At 42.7% G+C, this 17,149-nt stretch overlaps 1 protein-coding gene across 2 annotated transcripts in view; it reads right to left on the bottom strand.

The window, feature by feature from the left end:
* The window catches only part of anos1 (anosmin 1), a 308,406-nt gene that overhangs the window by 49,141 nt on the left and 242,116 nt on the right, over positions 1 to 17,149 (bottom strand). For both annotated transcript variants that reach the window (XM_085999449.1, XM_085999450.1), the window contains exons 3-4: positions 13,912 to 13,974; positions 13,349 to 13,571 (exon numbers count right to left, since the gene is read on the bottom strand). In XM_085999449.1, coding sequence (XP_085855575.1) covers positions 13,349 to 13,571; positions 13,912 to 13,974 — 286 coding nt within the window. The remainder of the gene's footprint in view (positions 1 to 13,348; positions 13,572 to 13,911; positions 13,975 to 17,149) is intronic.

Below are 17,149 nucleotides of genomic sequence, written 5' to 3'. Positions count from 1 at the left end.
ATTGACCAACAGCATGTTTAAAGAGGTCAGTATTGAGGAGACTTTTGAAGGTTGGGAGAGAGTTAAAAAGACAAGGAGGTTTAGGGAGAAAGTCCCAGATGATTGAAGGCTCTGCACTCAATGGTAGAACTGGCAGAGGTGTACATAGGATATCACAGTCAGGAACGTGGAGAGCGCATGTTGGCCCATAGGGCTGGAGGATGAAGATATAATGATTATAATAATTAGTAGGACACACTGAAATAGTCTATATGCAGTAGAGGGGAAAGCCACCAATGTCCACATAATGAAACATGATAAGCAAGCATAAGTAGAATCGTAGAGAATATCTAGAAGGTGTCTGACTTGAAGAAAAGTTTCCATATGTCAATGAGCATGAGTAAAGGTGGCCTACCATATATCATGATGTCATGTCTATAAGTAGACACTGGTGACAATCTAAACAAGCTAAAGGGGTTAGATGAACTTGTACAAGCTGGAGGATGGAAATATATGCCAGGTTTGTACAATTACTGTATAATTGCACGCCTTCTCTTTGCAAATGTATTTCAGCATGTGTAAAAACACTGAAAGGTGCTATGTACTGTCTGTAACGTGTCTAACTATGTGCATTGATTCTTCGTTATATCCCAGCCCCAGGAGCAGCAAGCCTCATCACAGCACTCAGTATGATCGCCACATGAAGCTCACACCTGCCCAGGGACACACAGATGAGGAAGCAATAGCTAATTTCCTTTTCACAGTTGTGGAAAGAGCACAGATGGTGGCTGAGGAAGGGCTGGATGTTGCTGGGCAGAGGCATAGCTTTGCTACAGTCCCTGCTGAGTCACTTCATGCTTCAGACCTCACAGTTAATTGTGAAATGAAGAATACTTCAGAACCATGAATGCATACAACAGTTCCTCGCACGGTGCTACAAATGTTTGGTACACAGTTGGGCGAAACCATGCTCTTTCATACAGTAGCTGTTGATCCTTTGCTAGCTCTTTTCTCCTCTTCCTTAAGTCATGCCTTGGGCTCCTCTTCCACTTGCTGTGCATGGTTTGTAGCTGCTTATCTTCCTGAAACATGGATATGCCTCTTTCAGTAATATGTTGTGCAGCAATAGCATTTTGCTAACTTTCTCTGGTGAGTATCTGAGTACACCAAGGGGTAGATTTTCCCGAACCTGTCGGGAAGAAGGCGGGACTTCCCCTTTTGGGTTTTTGACCCGCCTACTTCGATGTCCAGCCAATCAGCGCGATTTTCCCTTGATTGACCTTGTTGAGCCCGCCCAGCGGGCTCAGCAGGCCAATTAAGGGCCACCCGGCAACAGGTGACGTCACAGACTGAAATTTCATCTGTCAAGACTTCTTGACAGATGAAATATCAGTGTTTTACAGCTGTTTGAAGCTGTGAAACACTGACACTCTGAGTTCTAACATGAGTCCTTCCACACAGACTCAGTTAGAACTCTCACCGGCACTAAAAGCTGAAGGCTGTCACTTTTGACAGATCGCAGCCGTTCAGCTTTAAGTGCCGGCTGAGTGATGGGCTCCCGACACCTACAGGAAGAAAGGCTGTTAAGGTAAGTACAGGTAAGTAAAAGTTCTTTACACACTTTAGACACACCAAACACACTTACCTTTACACTCATGCACCCATCACTCACCTGAGCACCAACATCGTGACCCCTCCAACTCCTTCAACCCGACGGCCCGCCTGCTCTAACCTGGCGTGGTTTGGAGCCGTCGGGAAACCCACACGAAACCCCTCAAAATAGGGATTAGGCTAAAAAATTGGCACTAATCCCTTCCCGCCTGGTTTCGGCGGGTCCCAGTGCGGGGCGGGTACCCGCCGCCCCTGAAAGTTACGTGGGGCGGGGTTTTGGGTGGGATGGTGTCGGGACCCCCAAATTCGGGATTTCCCCCCCCACACGCCTGAAACCCCGCCTGACGGCTCCACGAAAATCTAGCCCCAAATGTCTTGTCAATGATGTCCCTGTCTCTTAAATGTGCTTGTTGTAAGCATTGTGTTAGGGGTTGTGGAGAATTGCATAATCATGCCATGATCCTCAACTAGGGCAAGTAACCCCATATCCCTGAAGAGTTAACAATCCTGGAATAATTTCTAAGGGAATAAGTGGGCAACTCATGATTCCCTTAAAATATGGGTGTTGTGGTCACTCTTTGTAACTCATCCATTAATGACTTAGGGATGGTCACATACCATCTGGATGTTCATCAAGTGATGATTGCCATGAAATGTTGCATGGGTACAAGGAGGCAAGGTCACAAGGTTGAAGTCAATTGTGCATGTACCCTCAGAACCACATCATCAGCCTCTCCTGTCACTGCTGCATGTTGGATGATTTTAATATATTCACCAATGTATTACTCATAACACAGTGCTGATATTATTCTGTGATTGCAGGTATGGTTGCAAGAGATACAACAGTTCACCCATGACTTCCCTGCTGTGTCTTGGTTTCTTCACAGATTGGTCCTTGATGAAGTTGAGGTATCTCTATCACTGGAGGAAGATACCCTGCATGGTACCCTGCATGGTAATGGATCCAGGTGGGCCTCCTCAGACTTTCCTCGCCACCGGTTGCTACTCATCCTCTCCAACATACCCAACAAATTGAGGCTTGTTAATGCATTTATAGTGTTGTGTGGCCTGAAACAGCTGAATTGATCTTTACATCTCCTACTCTGCTCTTCTGCTGACGCTTTCCGTTGCCTTAGCACCTTACAGTGGAGACTATTAATAAGATGTGGGTTGAAAGGCAAGTATGGGAATATTTGCAGTTTGCCTTTAATTGGTACTTAATAAGCCCTTAACAAGCTAATAAAAAGTTAACCCAGGGTCTATGCATTGAATTGTATTAATCTAGTTCGGTCCGAGGAGGAATTTTCGGAAGTGTCAGCAACAATGCACTAATATTTTGTTAAAGCAAATACACCAAATTATTACACATGAATTCATACTTAGCCCAACCATTACCTCTAAAACAGAGAACAATTTCACTCCATAAGTCACAGTAGTATATAAGTTTCACCCTTATAGAGAATATAAAGCCATGCATGACAGTGTGACTTGTACACTACAATCAGAACCTTTAAAGGATATACTAGCACAATATTTCTCCAGAATAAATATCAAACATATAAGCAGCTAAGTGTGGGGCTTATAATGCACACAAGGAATGACTAGCACTTTCAGTTGAAAAGCAGGTGATATGGTTTTATATTCTGGCTCATCATAGTTTATTTTTATTATTTGTGACAGACTTTAGTGTTCAGTTCACTTAGAATTATAAACTGTACTTCAAGCAACCTAACTGCCTGAAGGTGATCTTTATCATGTTGGCCTTCCTGTCAACCTGAATCGTAGGCTGCAGAAAACAAGTTTAATTACAATGTGCAATGAAACTGCAATTTACACGTGATATGCAGCACTTCTGCTTTTTTACTAGAATTTGTTTAGTTCTTTCATTGGAGGTAACATAAGGGGCAGGATTTTCATTGGGCCGTGGAGGCGGGATTGGAGGCGTGCAGGGGGTTAAAAATCCCAAAATCGGGGGTCCCGACCCCATCCCGCACCCAACCCGCCTCCATGCCAGTTTCAAAGGAGGCGGGTGCCCACCCCGCACTGGGACCCACCTCCCCGAGGCGGGAAGGGGATTAGTGCCAATTAACTGCCTGTTAACAGGTAGTTAACAGGCAGTTTTTAGCCTAATCCCTATTTTTAATGTTGAAATATGAGATTCCCGACGGCTCCAAACCACGCCAAGTTAGAGGAGGCGAACCGTCGGGATGAAGGGCTTGAGATGTCCGGTGTTCAGGTGAGTGATGGGTGCATGAGTGCAAAGGTAAGTGTGTTTGGTGTGTGTAAAGTGTTTAAATAAGTTTTACATACCTTTACTTATGGGGAGATCTCTAATTCATCCTGAGAGGAAGGAATTAACTTTTAGTACAGATTGTCAGTGTTTGACAGCTTCAAACAGCTGTCGAACGCTGATATTTCATCTGTCAAAAGGTCTTGACAGATGAAATGTCAATCTGTGACGTCACCTGTTGCCGGGTGGCCCTTAATTGGCCTGCTGAGCCCACTGGGTGGGCTCAACAAGGTCAATCAAGTCTAAATCGCATGGGTTGGCTAGAACTCGATGAAGGCGGGACTACAACCCCGAAAGTTGTAGTCCCGCCTCCTACCCAACTTCTCAATGAAAATCCAGCCCAAGATCTCTCCTGTATTTAATTGTGGCCAGAGATTCTTTGGAATCACAAGGAGTACAACACCATTGCCTATATCATTGGCTCTGTGAACTCCAATCTGCAACTTTGGATCCCAAGGCTAGATTCGAAAACACAGCTGTGATTTTTTTGTTCATTATAGCTACACTATTATTAAATTAAAAGCAGTGTGAATCTCCTGTTGAGCCAATGGATAAAGACACCACACAGTGCAGTACCAAGCCATGCAGACCAGAAAGCCAAAAGTTTCATTCCTGTATTGTGTAGTTAGCTGATTGCAACTGGCTCAGCAGATGGAATACTACAATTGGCCTCAGTACCATAAGGACTAGAAATAATAGTTGAAAAGGGGATAGGATCACATGAGATGAAGGAGGGCAACTTATACGGGAATGGCAGAGATGCTTAGTGAGTATTTTTCCTCAGTTTGTGCAGTTCTCAGGAATATGTCGAATAGCCACTAATAAGACAAATATTTAAAACAAATTGTATTAGAAGAGTTAATGGGACTAACATTAGAAATGTCACCATCCCCATGTGGTATGAATCTCAGAATAGTGAAAGAGGGTGGAAAGGAGATAGTGAAGGCACGAACCATAATTTTCCAAAAGTATTTGGGGATGGGAATTGTCCTAAAAGACTGGTGGGTGGCAAGAAATGGAAAAATATAAGACTGGAAACGATACGCCAGTTAGTTGTTCCTGGGTTGTGGGTAAATTTCAACGGGCTAATTTTCTGACTGTGCTCCCAGTGGAGAGCCTCACTGGTAGAAAAATCATAGGTCCCATGCGCTCCAATTTACAAAATGCGCTGCTGCAGCCGAGACTCCCCGCTGGGAGCACAAATTCTGAAAATTCCTGTCTCGAGCCCATAATATGGGCTGAAATTAGAGAACACTTAGAAATAGTGTGCATGATTCTAAATTGTCAACCAACTCTACAACACCCATTCTGCTTCAGCAGCAACTCTAATAGTGCTGGGAAATACATCGTTTCGAGCCAAACAAGCCCTTACAGGGAATAATTTGTTGCGAGGTATTCTTCCATAGGTAGATATGAGACATTGTCAGCAGAGCTAAGCAGTGAAGAGATAGTTAAAGTCTTAACAGTTAGAATTTGGAGTGAGTAGGAGGCCATGGAGATTTGTTGAATTAACAGGGCAATTAGAAATGGGAGTAGGTTGAATGACAAGTTGCTCAAGACCATATAATGCACACTGAAGTATTTTCTTGTACATGATATAGACCATGGAAATGTAAGTTGCTGTTGTTGTTGATTCAGGACGTCAAAGGACTTGGGATTAGTGCTGGCCTGATCGGTAGAAGAGAAGCAGCAGAACCATTGCTAATAGTAAGAACCCAATTTGCTGAAAATGGTAATTTCAACAGCATAGGAAGTTATAGAGATGATGGATTCAATTTTGCTTGACATATAGTTCAAACGTTACCAAGGTTAGCAGAGAAATAGAGACAGCAGGTGAATTTAGCGACATGAGAGATATTTTTAACTGCAGGAGAATGAAGTCAAAACTGATAGAATTGTCAGTCACCATCAATCTAGAGGAGTCAGATGTGGAAAGGCACTGACTTGGATGGGAGAAATGCAAGTGTCAAATCTTCTATTGTCTAATATTGCTCCATTTCATTTTTTGGAAGTATTTTGTTTCCTCACCTTAGTTTATTTCCATGACACATTCAATTTTTTGATCAAAAAGGTATCAGTGTTTTGCTAGTGTCTTCATAAAAATGCTTCTAAAGATGCAGAGTAGCATCCCAGTACTATTCTAATCTCATTAGTGTGGTTTCAAACAAGGTCACCTCCAAGTTCTCACAGGTGTACAAATATTTCCTGCTTGCAGTGCAACTCCATAGCACTTAAAATATGATTTACTTCTTCAATTTCTGTAATAATCAGCCCAGGATAATTTAAATTATCAAATATAATGGAAACCCAAAGTGCGGTGGCATAGTGGTTAGCACTGTTGCCTCACAGCGCCAGGGACCCGGGTTCGAATCCAGCCTCGGGTGATTGTCTGTGTGGAGTTTGCACATTCTCCCCGTGTTTGCGTGGGTTTCCTCCGGGTGCTCCGGTTTCCTCCCACAGTCCAAAGATGTGCGGGTTAGGTTGATTGGCTATGATAAATTGACCCTTAGTGTTAGGGGGATTAAATACATGGGGTTACAGGGATAGGGTGGGATATGTGTTGGTGTAGGGGTTATGGGGATCGGGTGGGATATGTATCGGTGCAGGCTCGAAGGGCTGAAATGGCCTCTATCTGCACTGTGGGGTTTCTGTGATTCTGTGAAAATAACCTCCACTTTGACTTTGTGGGTTTTAAAAATACATATAAAAATCTTAGCCACAGACATAGACAGCATAAATCAGAAAGAAAGCCTAATAGGTTCAGCTTTTATTCTTTGAACTTTGCACACGACAACACTTTATAATTGTGCAGCTCTACCATGCTCTTCTTCATCCCCTGCCCTCCCTCAAAGAGTGTACAATAAAAACAGTGCAAACATAGTACCGCAAAATCCTATCCAAAGAAAATTCTGATTGATGTTTTATGAATATGTCATTATTGTATATTGACATTTAGCTAGTGTTGTAAGCTTGGAAACAAACCCAGATGCAACAGCTTACAGTCACAAGGTTAAAGTGCTGTACTATTGTACTAGTCACACTGTGACAGCCCTAAGGAGATGCCGGCTGCAGAAAGCAAATGCTTGTAGAGCTGTGGGACCACAACTTGTGGGTGGCATCATTTTGAAGCATTCCCATCAGTTCTGAATGGTGTCAGGGGACTGACCCTCCTTTTAGAAACAGTTTTGCAAATAAAAGTAGTGCAACACTGCTCACAAAAGTATAGTGTAGCTGGACATAAAAGTACCACTAAACAGATGCCCTTGTCTGCCTGTTCAGGTCTATGCTAAAGATCTCATGGCACTATTCAAAGTAGACAGGCAGCTGTCCTGGTGTCCTGGCCAGCAGTGTTCTCTCAATCAACATCACCAAAAGACAGATTCGCTGATCATCTATCTTATGTTGTTTGTGGAACCTTGCTGTGTACAAGGAAGTTCACCTACGTATTGACAGTGAACGCACTTCAAAGTAATTCATCATATATGAAGCACTTTTAGACATCCTGTGGTGTAATATTGTGATATGCCACTATATAATTGCAAGTTATTTTTCTTTCGATACAACTCCTAAGATTGACACCAATCATTCAGCTGCCTCTACCACATCCCCCTTCTAGTCGCCCACCAGGCCAAATTTCCCCCAAGGTTCCCGCCTGCCCGAGCCTTTCTCTAGTGTCTCTCCTATCTCATGCCCTATCCGAGCTTATATTATCCACAAGACCCAGCCCCTGCATTTATATAGCACCCTTCCTGACTTCAGGAGGTCCTCATGCGCTTCACAGCCAATGAAGTACTTTTTGAAGGGCAATCACTGTTGTAATGTAGGGGAACGTGACAGCTTATTTACGTACAGCAAGGTCCCACAAACAGCAATGAGATAATGACCAGATAATCTTTTAGTGATGTTTGAGGTATAATATTGGCCAGGACACTTAAAACCTGTGATCAAGCTTTTAGTCACCCCGCTTTCCTTCTTTAGTTCAGTGTCAATTTTTGTCTGATTACACTTTTACAAAGCACCGTGGGACATTTTCCTGCATTACAAGCACTATATAAATGCAAGTTGCTGTTGCTGTTTTATTAGGTTTCATATTATTCACTGTAACAATGGGCTGGATGTTACCAACCTCGGTGGGTCCAGGGCGAGTGACGTCGGTGGCGGGTCCTAACCCCCCTGCAGTCTCCAGCCCGCTGTCGAGAATTATTTTCCCCTGATTATCCGCCCAGCGTGTTTCCCAGGCCAATTGAAGGAAACGGGTCTGATGTCATTTGATGATGCGTCATCAGTCGGTTTCCTTAAAGGGACCATGTGCAAATTTATTTTGACATTTCTGCTGTCAGTGTTCTACAGCACTGAGGTGCTGCAAACACTGACAATGACTGCACGGAGGCGCACGGCTGCACCCAGGCTCTCCCATGGCTCCCTCCATATGCTTATGGAGGGAGTCACAGCACACAGGGAGGTCTCTTCCCTTCCAATGGGCGAATAGACCACCCAGGAGACCAAAGCAGCCTGGTTGCACATTGCACAAGAGGGCACAAGCAAGGATGTCATCAGGAGGGCCTGGGTGCAGTGCCACAAACCTTTCAATGATCTTAATAGATCACGAAACGTTACTGCAAAGCCACACTCAACCTCATCCTGCTGTGCCACTCATCACATCCCTATCACCCTGCCTTCCCTACCCTACTCCTGCACAACCTTACTCACACCAACTTACCTTGCACCTCCACCCACCCTTCTCCATTTACATTATCACTTCCCCATCTCACTAGCCACCCCTCACACTCACCCTCATCCTCGTCCAATCATACCAACTAACAACACACAAAGGTAGGCACTTGAGTGTTTTATGCAATGTTCATGTAAAGTTTCTGTTAATGTGGTGTCAAACAATTAAATCTTTATTTTGAACACTTTGTGTTCTTGGAGAGATTTGTGTGCACCTTTAGAAGTGGCTTAGTGATTTACAGTGAATGGTGAGACATAACGGTATCCCGCGCAATGGTCATGAGTGTGAAAGGAATGGCTTGGGCATTGTAGGGATGCTTTATGGTGCTGGTGTGGGGTGGTGCCAACCTGGTGCATCATCTGGCAGCCAGGGTGTACAGTGTCAAGTGAAGTAAATCTGGCCATGGTGAGGCCATCCCTGGCCTCCCAGGCAGCTATGTGGGTAGGTGCTGATGCCCTGTGTCCTGTGTAGCATCAGTTGATTGCGGAGAAGATTTGTATTGTTGTTAGTGCTGCTGGTGTGCCTGGTGCTGCTGGTATTGGGGCTGATCTTGGTGGGATTCTGAGGACAAAGGTGAGATAGTTTCAAGGGCACCGATGCTGATGTAATAGATAGCAGGTGAACTTGAGATGATAGAAGCGATCTGTCATTGGTGAAAGAGGTTGTTCAAATGAGGTGACACTGATAGAGAGTTTACTCCAAACACTTGCAACCTACATAAAGCTCAATCTGTCTTCCAAACGCAGTAAGCAACAGCTTCTGAGCTTGGAAAGTGAACAGATGTGAGATGGGAGCTTTTATAGCACATTTGCAGCTGTCAAGTAATGAGATGATTCCATGGTCATACAACTCCTGACCTGCTTAACTGACGTGATCCTCGAGCAGCGTAGACCCCGTGAGCAACCTCGTAAAATGTAAAGGTCAGCTCAAAATACTTCTTAATGGTCTGTTAACAAGGTCATAATGACCTGAATTGCCTCCCCCGCCGCTGCGTGTTGGGTCTGTTCAGCATTGACAGACCCGACATTTGGGAAAGGCACGTGCTGGCGGGTTGACAGCAGGGTCCTGACACGCTGTCAAAAAAAACATTTTCCCACCTGACCCGCCACCGAACGCGCCCGCTGACCCACGAAAAATTCCCCCCAATGGAACTGATGTGTCAGCTGTGGCTCAGTTGGTAGCATCCTTGCCTCTGAGTCAGAAGATTGTGGGTTCAAGTTCCACTCCAGAGACTTGAGTACAAAAATCTAGGCTGACACTCCAGTGCAGTGCTGAGGGAATGCTGCACTGTCAGAGGTGACGTCTTTCGGATCAGACATTGAACCGAGGCCCCGTCTACTCTCTCAGGTGCACATAAAAGATCCCATGACACTATTTTGAAGAAGAGCAGGGGAGCTATCCCTGGTGTCCAGGCCAATATTTATCCCTCAACCAACATCACTAAAACAGATGATCTGGTCATTATCACTTCACATTGCTGTTTGTGGGAGCTTGCTGTGTGTAAATTGGCTACCGCGTTTCCTACATTACAGCAGTGACTACACTCCACGAAAGTACTTAATTGGCTGGAAAGCGCTTTGGGACGTCTGGTGGTCGTGAAAGGCGCTATATAAATGCAAGTCTTTCTTTAACAGATAACATCTTTACACTCCTCGAGATCTTTGTAATTATTCATTACAATGGTCAAATCACATCACTACTAGAGGAAAAAGCTACTGGTTCAGGAACAGAAGCAGTTAAAGAACACTTTCACAACTCAAATTTCACCTAAAATGATTGCTGCTTTTGACTGGAATGAGTCATTACAATTGGAAGATAATGCTGGGTGAGTCTCAGAATATTGTTTGTATTTTCACATTCTTGCATTCCCTTATAATAAATGTGGTGAGAATTTCTCATTCAGTGTTAATTATATCAACATGGAACAGCTCCAAAAAATGTTTTATCTCACAAGACTTTAAAAAAAAAGATTTAGTGAATAAATTAATGGGGCAGGATTTTCATTGGGCCGTGGAGGCGGGATTGGAGGCACGTGGGGAGTTAAAATCCCGAAGTCGGGGGTCCCGACCCCATCCCGCCTCCATGCCAGTTTCAAAGGAGGCAGGTACCCGCCCCGCACTGGGACCCGCCTCCCCGAGGCGGGAAGAGGATTAGTGCCAATTAACTGCCTGTTAACAGGTAGTTAACAGGCAGTTTTTAGCCTAATCCCTATTTTCATTGGTGAAATGTGGGATTCCCGACGGCTCCAAACCACGCCAAGTTAGCGAGGCGGGCCGTCGGGATGAAGGGCTTGGAGGGGTCGAGATGTCCGGTGTTCAGGTGAGTGATGGGTGCATGAGTGCAGAGGTAAGTGTGTTTGGTGTGTGTAAAGTGTTTAAAGAAGTTTAATTACCTTTACTTACCTTTACAGCCTTCCTTCCTTAAGGTCTCGGGAGTCCCTCATCTCACCAGCACAGAAAGCAGAATGGCCGCGAGCTGTCAAAAGTTCTAGCATTCAGCTTTCTGTTCCGGGGAGATCTCTAAATCATCCTGAGAGGAAGAAATTAACCTGGAGTACAGATTGTCAGTATTTGACAGCTTCAAACAGCTGTCAAACGCTGATATTTCATCTGTCAAAAGGTCTTGACAGATGAAATATCAATCTGTGACATCACCTGTTGCCGGGTGGCCCTTAATTGGCCTGCTGAGCCCGCTGGGCAGGCTCAACAAGGTCAATCAAGTCTAAATCGCGTGGGTTGGCTAGAACTCGATGGAGGCGGGACTACAACCCCGAAAGTTGTAGTCCCGCCTCCTCAATGAAAATCCAGCCCCATGTTTTACATCTGCAAAAAGTATTGCTACCTACTGCAGGTTGATAAATGATTATATTTCAGTGCGACCATGAAATTTAAACAGCTTTTCTAATCCATGATTTCTACACAGCTCTCAATCACAAAAAAATGCCCTTGAAATATCTTAAATACTCTGCGAAATTAGTTCTTCCAAATACTACAAAAGGTATTTTTAATGAGTTGACTGGCCTCCAAAATATTGTATAACAATGCTGTGACATTTTCCCCATGCATATTCTCCTTATGTTTGACACTGTAATCTGAATAGGAAAAGGTACAGACTGTGAATATGTATTTCTCCTTTTAATACTGTTTTCTACCTACTCTCCTATATCCATACACATGAACTTCCAGCAGGGGTTACAAAATAAAGATGATGAATGGGAACTTTGGCCCTAAGGTCAATTGTAGTCCCACTCTTGCTGCCCACCTGAACAATCTAGACCAGCAGTCCTGTTCTATATGTCTCAGCTATTCACTTTAAATGCAACAAGCCATCAGGGAAGCCTTTGTTCGATACTTTAATTACTTTGTACATAAAATTTGAAGTTTAAATTTTTGAAATTCCTTCACTGTAATACATAAAATTGTTCAGTCCTGACAGTTACTACTAGTAATTTATCAGATCACATTTTTAATGTCCTAATGGAGACTGAGTCAGCGCTGCCTAATTCCCTGAAGTATTTTACTAAATTCCTAAGCTTCGTATTCCATTCCTAACCACAACAAAGGCCTCTATTGTTCTACATTATTAAAGTGTGCATTGATGGCTGGATTGCTTTGCAACCTACAAAAAAATTACCCGCAGTCTCACATGTTGCAATGCATAGTTCCTTAAACACTCGAGGGCTAATTCTGAGATTCCTCACACCCAGCAGAGAGCCATGATCATAGCGAGCATGGGTCAGAGAATCGGGACTACAATGTTGTTGCTCTCTCTCTCTACAACATGTGCTCCCTTTGAGCGTGACTTCCTTACTGGAGTGCAACATCACAGAATTAAGCCTCTGTTAAATCCCATGAACATTTAAAAATGTACATGTAGTACACAAGATTCTAGACACGTGTTAGAAACATCATTATCTTAGTTCTTTAGTTGGCTGCTGCAGCGTGGTGTATGAATTAGTAATACACACCTGTATACCTCAGCACAGGAGTTGAATATTTGCCTGAAAGCTTTTATCTGTATGATGATTGAAGCTAACATATTTTCTTGGTTAACATCTGGTGAGCATCCCCTGATAGTAACATCATCCTTGAGCATGACCTTAAATGGCAGGTGACACAATAGGCTGATGAACCCACCATGTACCACAGGTTGTGGGCTTGTGTCTGTAAATTCCACACATGAGTTGCTGGTTTCAGTCCTGCCATCGTGGAACGGTGCAAAGAGGAGACAACAGAAGCCTCCCCAGAGAGAGAAGGAAAGTGGAAGGAATCAACCCAAGCCACTCTAGTACAGGTAATTAGCACAAGGGCAGAATCAGAGGCCTGGTAACATGTCACTCGTCTATCCTATCTGGTGAGAAACATTCATAGTGCAAGGTGAAGTAAAGAGGGGAAGGAAAGATAGGAGGTAGGAAGGGGGGAAAAAACTAAAGTTCTGGGAGAATAGACTTTCTTTTATTACACACAATGCTCATTCCTTTGATGAATCAGATCAATCTTTTAGTTAATCATTAATGTCAATGTCAAATTTTGTTTGATTGCCTTCCTGTGATGTTGTTACTACATTGAAGGTGCTATATAAATGTCAGTTGTTGACAGAAGATGTTGAAGGATAACACTGCTGCCATGCTACTATAATCCTTACACCACGCAATATTATTGGGAAACATTTGATATACAGCACAACCATTTTAAAATTTCAGTTAGCATTTTTCAACATATAAGACTGGCGCATACCCCTGAACAGGTTCCGTGGTATTTGACAAGTATGACCACAGCCATTGGAACAGCATTTCTTCAGTCCCGAGCACTCATCATCGACCTCGCAGCTTTCAACACAGGCAGCAGCGAAGCCACTGGCCTTCTCCGGAGCGGGACAGTCACCCTGCTTTGCTGACTGGATCGATTTGAGAAACTCACAGCTGGTCAGGCACTCATAGTGTTTCTTTGGAAAAAGAGACTGGAAGTGAAATAAAAAGAAGTGATTTATTTTTTTTCTAAATAAAACCATTTTTTGAACTATTGCTGAAAGCTTTGCAAAACCAGTTCTTTACATAGTAAGCTGCAAGGCTGGAGAAATTCTATAATTAATGCATTCGTTTAGTTGAACATCTGTGGCTATATGAAGAAATTGGTCCCAAGTGATTCAACCCATTGTGCTGTCCTTCCATTTTAGACTGCGATTTCATATCCCTCTCGCCATTGCGCTTAAATCCAGTAATCCTACAAATTGAACCAGCATTTTGATCATCTTCAAAGCTGACAATAGCTAAAATAAATCGCCCAAGGGCGGACCTTACCTCACACTTGCTTTGGCAGTGAGTCTCCTGTAGGTCCCAGGATTCTTTGCAGGGCTCCAGGCACTGTGAAGCAGAACAAAGTGCCTGTTAGTGTCAAAAGCCACATCAAAGGGACGTGATGCATTAAAGTCCATGCCTGTCTATGCCTGTGGCTCACTCTTACACACTGACATAGTCTTTTACCTAAATGACATGAAACGTGTTTTTAAAAAAAATCGGAAAGTCATACTAACTCCATTTGAACATTTCAGTTGCCAAATCTATTCTGTTGCGGTTAGAGATGCTGTGATGTTTTCTTTGGCATTGGCATTTTCAATGAAAGATGTTTTAAACTTAATAATTCAAATAAAATGTGCAAATCTCAAAAACAAAATGTAACTGTTGCACAGCTTCATGAAATAGATCTTTACATTTTTGGACGCCAGATCGGATTGATGGATATTTCTTGGCCACCCAAAGAGCTGTTGCTTTTTCAATATAATCCCTGCTCTAACTAAAAGCTCAAAGTAAACAGCTATTATATTCTTATCTGGCCCCAAATGTGCTCCATTCACATCAAATAGTCACAGAGCCATCCTGCTACCAGCAAGTTTAGCTATAAGCAACTTTACCGACTCCCCAACAAATTGCATAATAGATTTTTTTTTAAATCATCCAGAATGATTTCAGTTTTGTACATCTCAAGGACAAAAGTTAGAAACCGGTAGCTGCTGTTGACTAAAGAGACAGAGCCAATAATTGTTGGCATATTTATAATACAGCTTACACTGCCAGGGACTTTATGACCAGTGAGTTCAATGTTCTGTGTCTGAACCCCATCCCACAATCCATTGTGGTATATGGAAGCTAACCACAGTAATGAAAAGATTGAAACAACTGTTGATCTAACCCAAGATTGAACATTCTCTATAACTCACATTGACAGAAAAAAATGCTCTCTTTATATTCAACTATTTTTATCTGAAGGAAGAGCTGTTTACATTCAAAACATTGCATCATATTCTGTATAATGTCTGGCCAAAAATAAATATTTTGGCTAAAATCCAGCCAAGCCACATGTAAGACCAAACTTTTTCAGAAGAAAAGAATCTAAGTTGATCCAACAATGAGTTATGATTGAGGCCATTCCATTGTTTGCCTAAAACACATTCAGCGACTGTTCTTCAAACTCAAATGAAGGCTAGAGGTTAAAATTGTTCTACACCATTAGAACATGTTTCCAGAGCCTAGAATTTATTCTTGGTGATTTTTTAATGGATGCAGACAAATAGACAGGTGGATGGAGGGAGATCCCCTTCTGTCTCCAGGTAGCTTAGAGAACAAGCGAAGTAAGATTATAGGGAATTACCTTTCATATGGGAAGAAAAGCTTCAGTCTTAATGATAAACATTCTACTTCGGGTAATTGTGACTTTGGGTGACAGTGTAAAACAGGCGATATCGATTCAGCCGCCTGTTACACATCTTTCCCAATTTTAATTTTCATTGAAGTCCATTTGTACAATTCCTTGTCCTTCTTTTATATCTCTGCATCATCTCATTGATGATCTTTTAGATCCTTCCATTAATCAGGTCTATTAACCCATCAGCCCCTCCCTGTGATTGGCACATCTATTGATTCTCTTGCCTTCCCTCTCTCCCTCTTTCTCTCTATTTTCCAATCTAACTAAAATGCTTAATTTCTCTTTCAGACTTCAGTTCTGATGAAAGGTACACACCCAAATTGTCATAACTTGTCTTTTCTCTTTACAGGTGCTGACTGACCAGCTGTGTACTTCCAGCATTTCATGTTCTTATTTGAGGAAACAATTATTGATTAATTTAGGTTTGAAATTTTAGAAGAACTTGGGACTGCAGAGATTAGAGGAGAGTGCAGAACTACTGGTTTGTACCACATTAATAATAAATGATATGATTTGTACAGTATGTTGCATACACATGCCCAAACACACTGGTTGTAAATATAGGGCCGTATATTCCGATCCCTACAGGTGTGTACCTGCTATGTACACACCAGTAGGGACATCGGAAATGCCGGTTTCAGGCATGCCAAGCGCATGCACTGAAAACCGGCATTTCCGATCTGTCAAGAGCATTCTTGACAGGTCAGATGCGTGCCCTCTTCGGGCGAATAGTTCCACTCTCTGGAGAACCTCCGCCCGCTGAAAACCCTTAGAAATCTTACGCATAAGATTTGAAAAAAGTAAAAATAAAAATACAATTTTTTCACTCAGTTATCATTTAAAAATACTTTTAAAAAAGGTAAGTTTATTTTTAGTCCCATAAAAAACATTAATTACTTTTTTCAAAAAATTAAATTTTTGTTTAAAATATTTAATTTATTGTAATTTCAACTCATTTTAAAAATGTGACTTTTTTTTAAGTTAAATGTTTTACAGTGTTTTTGGGGTGATCTCCATTCATATATTTGACAGGTCTATCTGTCAAGTGTATGAAGGGAGATTCCCTTCTTTGATTGGCTCCCCATGGCCCACGTGATCCCAGGGACGATTGCAAACCACATGCGCCCCTGTGATACATGGGCCCTGCGCATTTCGAGTTGGAGAGGCCCAGGAGCGGAAGTGTCCGGACCTCGGGAGCCCTCAGGTAAGTCCGTAGATTTTTTCCAGATCGGAGGCCTCTGCACGCAGGAAGCCTCCGATTGGAATATATGGCCCATATTATTATGCGCACAATGACAATGCAGTGGCCCCAAGTAAATAAATGTGTTATAGTGGCCCCAAGTAAATAAATGTGTTATGCAGACAATGCACTAACTGTTCTCTTCACAGGGCATGGAAAATGCATCTGAAAAGCACCACACATCTTAGCACTAATCATTACCACCTTCACTTGACGTTGGCATTAGCACAGACACACACGATGGTGGAAGTAGTGACGTTGATCAGGAAACACAGGGTGAGGCACAAGCATTAGTGATGGGTGGAGCAGTGCTGGTGGTTAACAAGGGCCTGACTGCACTTTTTAATGTGACTCTTTAACAAAACTCCAACTAGTTAAATGGGTCTTTTTCTCACACATCCTGAGCAATTTTTACTCTCTTTGAAAGGCAGGAATACCAAAGCAGTGATAAAGATGGAGAAATCATCCACCATTCTTCACTTGCAACTACATTTTCCACTAAGATTAATGAACACTCAATTGGACCCCCCTCCTATATTGTCACAAAACATTTATTGTAACCTAGTCCCAGCCAAACCATCAAGATCAGCAATTTG

This window comes from Somniosus microcephalus, chromosome 10, assembly GCF_052327205.1.
Source record: "Somniosus microcephalus isolate GS21.2 chromosome 10, FLI_Smic_1.0, whole genome shotgun sequence".
Lineage (NCBI taxonomy): Eukaryota > Metazoa > Chordata > Chondrichthyes > Squaliformes > Somniosidae > Somniosus > Somniosus microcephalus.
This window is presented reverse-complemented; position numbering and strand designations above follow the sequence as displayed.